Here is a 4,946-nt window from a genome sequence, read left to right on the forward strand (position 1 = left end):
AAAGCCAATGTCCTTGAAAATTTTGTAGATTCAAGTTATCTTGGTAGAAGTGTGAGCTAAAGAACGATATTCAGCTTCAGTAGAGGAGCGAGCAACCGTGTGTTGTTTCTTGGCACTCTAACTGATAAGGTTGTTGCCAAGATAAACACGGTAACCACTTGTAGATTGTCGATCAAACACACACCCAGCCCAATCAGCATCCGAGAAGGCAGTAAGAGTGAGAGAACCTTTTTTAAACCAAATGCCGTCATCAATAGTGCCTTTAAGAAAACGTAAGACACGTTTAACATATTGAAAATGAGTGTCTCATGGAGAAATTGGCAGAGTTGATTAACAACAAAAGAAAGGGCAGGTCGAGTCCAAGTTAAATACTGCAATGCCCCAACAATTGACCGATATTCATAGGGATTAGAGAGAAGTGTACCACTATGATCTAACTTCTGAGTACCAAGAGGAGTAGTGCATGGTTTACTACCATCCATGTATGTCTTGAGAAGAAGATCCATGGCATATTTGTGTTGAGAGAGAAAAATACCGTCGGAGGATCGATGAACTTCCAAACCCAAGAAGTAATGTAAAGGGCCTAAATCCTTGACTGGAAAGAGTTGACTGAGCTTGTGAATAAAAGCTTTGCAGGCTTGAGCATTAGGTCCAGTAACTAGTGTATCATCAACATATACTAGTATAATAACAAGAGATGGCTCAAAAACAACAAAAATTGAGCAATCTGATTGAGAGTTCTGAAATCCCAGAGAAACCAAGGTTTGAAACAATTTATCATACCATGCCCGTAGGGCTTGCTTAAGGCCATACAAGGACTTCAAAAGCTTGCAGACATGATAAGGCTTTGATGGATCAATAAACCCCGTGGGTTGCTGCATAAAAACCTCATCATTGAGTGTGCCATGTGAGAATGCATTACTTATGTCCAATTGGTTTAAAAACCAGTCAAATTGCACTACTAATGTTAAGAGAATTCTGATGGTGACATGTTTGGCAACCGGGCTAAAAGTCTTCTGAAAAGTAATACCTTCTTGTTGATGAAAACCTTTTGCTACTAAACAGGTTTGTATCTGTCCACACTACCATCAGGTTTCCTTTTGATACGAAACACCCATTTACAACCTACAAGATTTTGATGTGGTGTAGAAGGAACAAGAGACCCGGTGCCGGTAGATTGCAGTGCTTGAAACTCTTCAGACATTGCTTTCATCCAATAATCATGCTTAGAAGCTTGTAGAAAGGTTGTAGGAACAAAATTCAATGAATCAATAGGGTGTTTAGTAGCAGCCAATGCTTTGGGTTTAAAAATCCCAGCTTTGGACCGAGTAATCATGGAATGAGTATTGGTGGAAGGGGGAGGTAGAGGTGGAGGTGGAGGTGGAGGTGGTATTGGAAAATCCTGCATTGTTGGAAAGGGTGACACTTGGTAAGAGAATATAGGTGAGACTGGAGAAACTGGCACAGTGGGAAAGGATGAGGAAGAGGGTGAGGAAGTACAGGGAAGAGTAAAAGGAATAGTGAAAGTTGAAGGTGGTAAAGGTTGACCATGGGACATCAAAGAAGGGGGCACAGGGAACTCATATGGTGTATGAAAAGGAAAAGTGGATTCATTAAAGAGTACAAGACGAGATATGTAAAGCCTAGATGTAAGAGGATCTAAGCAATGATAGCCTTTGTGTTGCAAACTGTAACCGAGAAAAACACAGTGAATACTCTTCCCATCAAACTTGGAAGTAGAATATGGTTTAAGCCATGGATAGCAGCTACACCCAAAAACCTTGAGCTTTGAATAATCCGGAGGCTTATGGAAAAGTAATTCCCATAGAGATTTATCAAGGCCAGAGATGGGAAGCCTATTGATCAGATACATAGCAGTAGAAAACGCCTCAACCCAAAATTGATGAGGAGCCTTTGATGCAGTAAGGAGAGTCCGAGCAGTTTCTGTAAGATGCCTATGTTTGCGTTCAACACAACCGTTCTTTTCCGGTGTATGAGGACAAGAATATTGATGCAATATACCATGTTGCAAGAGAAAAGAATTAAAACAGGAACTTGTGAACTCACCCCAGAATCTGATCGAAGAACTTTGATTTTATTACCAACCAAGTTTTCTACATAAGTCTTGAAATTGACAAAGACTGAATACACCTTAGACTTGTGCTTTAATGGAAACAACCAACTGTACTTTATGAATTCATCAACAAAGAACACGTAGTATTTATAACCACTGACGGACAAAGTAGAGGCAGGTCCCCAAACATCACAATGAACAAGTTCTAAGGGCACAAAGACAGAACTGAGACTCACAATGAAAGGCAATTTATGATTCTTACCAATTGCACAATCTGAACAGAAGAAAGAAGTAAACTTTTTACCACTGTAAACGATAGTACTACTATTTAAAGCCTTTCTAAAAATAGCAGAAGATTGGTGACCTAGTCGATTGTGCCAAACTTGTAAAGGAGCTTTGCTACTAACAAGAGCATAGGGAGAATTAGATGCTAGAGGAAGTCCTTGAAACGGATAAAAACCATCTTTAACTGGCCCTTGGAAAAGCATCCTCCCCGAAATACGATCCTTGATTGTAGAACCATCAGAATCAAGGGTTAATTTGCAGTGATTGTCTCGTAAGAATTGATACGCAAAAAAAAGATTATGCTTCATGGCAGGAACATGTAAAACATTATTCAGACGAAAAGTGGCAGCAGGAGTATTAAGAAAGGTTGTACCGGTATGGTGGATGAGCATACCTTGACCATCACCAATATAAACCTTGTCCTGACCATTATAAGGAACTGAAGAATGAATAGCAGAGATGTCATTCGTTATGTGAGACGTGGCACCGGAGTCCATTAGCCAAGTAGGAGCAGAATGTTTGATGTTGGTGTGAGCACACATAGTTGCCAATTTGGCAGAAAGAATTTTACCAGAAAAAGCATGATTATTGCGTTCAAAATAATCAAGAGCTTTATGATCTGGAGAATGACAGATTTAGCATGGATCTCGATGACTAGGAGTATGACCAGAATTACGAGAATAATTGCCAGAATTGTCGCGATAATTGTGACCTCGATAGGTATTGTTGCCGCGAGAGGTATTACCTCTGTAAAATGCTTTACCACGATTGAATTGCCTCAGTGTAGCAGGACCCTGTGGTGTGGGAAGAAGAGGTGCTTGAGACTGAGGGTACTGAGCCGCATAGGCTTGAAATGGTTCAGAAACGGACGAAGCAACCGTTTTCTTCTTATGCTGCATGAACAATTCTTTGTTAAACAGTAAGCCATGTAGTTCATCCAATGAGGTAGAAGAGATGTGAAGCATAATGGAGTCAACAAACGACTCATAGTCTTCAGAGAGGCCATTGAGAGTGACTGCAATTAGATCACTTTCAGAGATCGGAGCACCGGCAGCCATAAGTGCATCAGAGATGGATTTAATTAGCTGAATATATTTAGAAATCGTGAGATCTCCTTTCTGAACAGTGTGCAGGCGAGATCGAAGCTGGTGAATGTGAGCAGCATAAACGCCACCAAAACTTTGCGCAAGATTCAACCATAACTCTCGAGAAGAGGTAACACCAACTGTGAACGGAATAAGGTCTTCCGAAAGAGTAGAATTAAGCCAGATAAGGATATTTTGATCTTTTTCATACCACAGATCAAAGGCTAGATTTGGAATACCAATGTTCTTCCTAGAATTATCAAGTAAGAAAGGCAAAAGACAAACCTCAGAGCCATCAACAATCCCTGTAAGCTTGTAGCGACGAAAAATTAGAGCAAACAGCGCCTTCCAAACGAGATAATTGTCCCGTTTAAGCTTGGTAAAAACCATACAACTGATATTCTGAATGGAAATCGAAGAAATTGAGGGAGAAGGCGGAACCGTAGTGAAATTAAGGTTCATCGGGGACGAATTTAGGCCAAGAACATCATGATTCAGTGGAGATGAACTTGACGAAGTCATCGTAATCAAGACAGATAGGAGAAGAGAAGAGATAATCGATCAAGATCCACAAGAAATTGAAGAGAGATGATCAAAGATCGAAGAAATCAGAGATCGCAGGGAACAACAAAGAAGAGGATCGAAGAAAAGGCGGTGAAGCAAAAAAGGGGATGATACCATATAAATATATCTTTCATTGAGAATGAAACTGATTACATTGGGGGTATTTATACACAGCAGCTAATAATACTTAGTTATCAGCTAATGTAACTAATTAATCTTAATCTGTGAATTAGTTACAACAAGAAACTTAAAGACTAAGTAATTGCTTACTGTGTTGATGACTTGGACTCTAGATGACACTGTTGAGTTGACTAAGGATAATATGTGTCTTTAAGAGACTCACATGTTATTATTTGTCACTCACACGAACTTTGTAGCTTATTGGGTCCTTCATGTAAACATGTAGACTATTTCAGGGGCTAATGTTCTTTCTTGTATAGTTACATATAACTGGTTAAGGGCGAGGAACTTTGAGTGGTATAGTAGTATTGGAAAGTGTACTTGAGAGTAGGGTTTTACTAACCCTTATATTTAGTTAGTTTGATTTCGTTGCTTGTGAAATAATTTTTTTTTTTGTAAATATTCTACTGAGTATCTAATATATTGGATGTATGAGTTCTATCGGACTTTTGACTTGTCTATATTTGTTATTCACCTACGTTTTGACGTCATGTGTTTATCCTAAAGGTACTTTTAAATTAGGACACGACACTGTCAATGTAAAAAATTTAAATAAAAAAAAAAGCTATTAATTTGTTTTAACGATTATTTATTGATTTGCTTCCTGAAATTGTCTTTCAATCTCAGTTTACCTCAAAAAACTGAGCTTGTCTCACTTTATTCCTTAAAATTGTCAAAATCGAGCCATTTCACTACATCTTTCCGTCCACACTAGTAGACATTTGACAGTTTTAGAGGTTTATGGCGGTCTGAAAATT

The 4,946-nt window shown here is 38.9% G+C and overlaps 1 protein-coding gene across 1 annotated transcript; it reads right to left on the reverse strand.

Annotated features, from left to right (window-relative positions):
* Window positions 1–2,994: 2,994 nt before the first annotated feature.
* Window positions 2,995–3,966, reverse strand: LOC139189527 (uncharacterized). The gene has a single exon (XM_070808493.1). It carries the CDS (start codon window positions 3,964–3,966, stop codon window positions 2,995–2,997), a length of 972 nt encoding a protein of 323 aa, XP_070664594.1.
* Between the last annotated feature and the right edge of the window lie 980 nt (window positions 3,967–4,946).

This window comes from Malus domestica, chromosome 11, assembly GCF_042453785.1.
Source record: "Malus domestica chromosome 11, GDT2T_hap1".
In the NCBI taxonomy this organism is placed as follows: domain Eukaryota; kingdom Viridiplantae; phylum Streptophyta; class Magnoliopsida; order Rosales; family Rosaceae; genus Malus; species Malus domestica.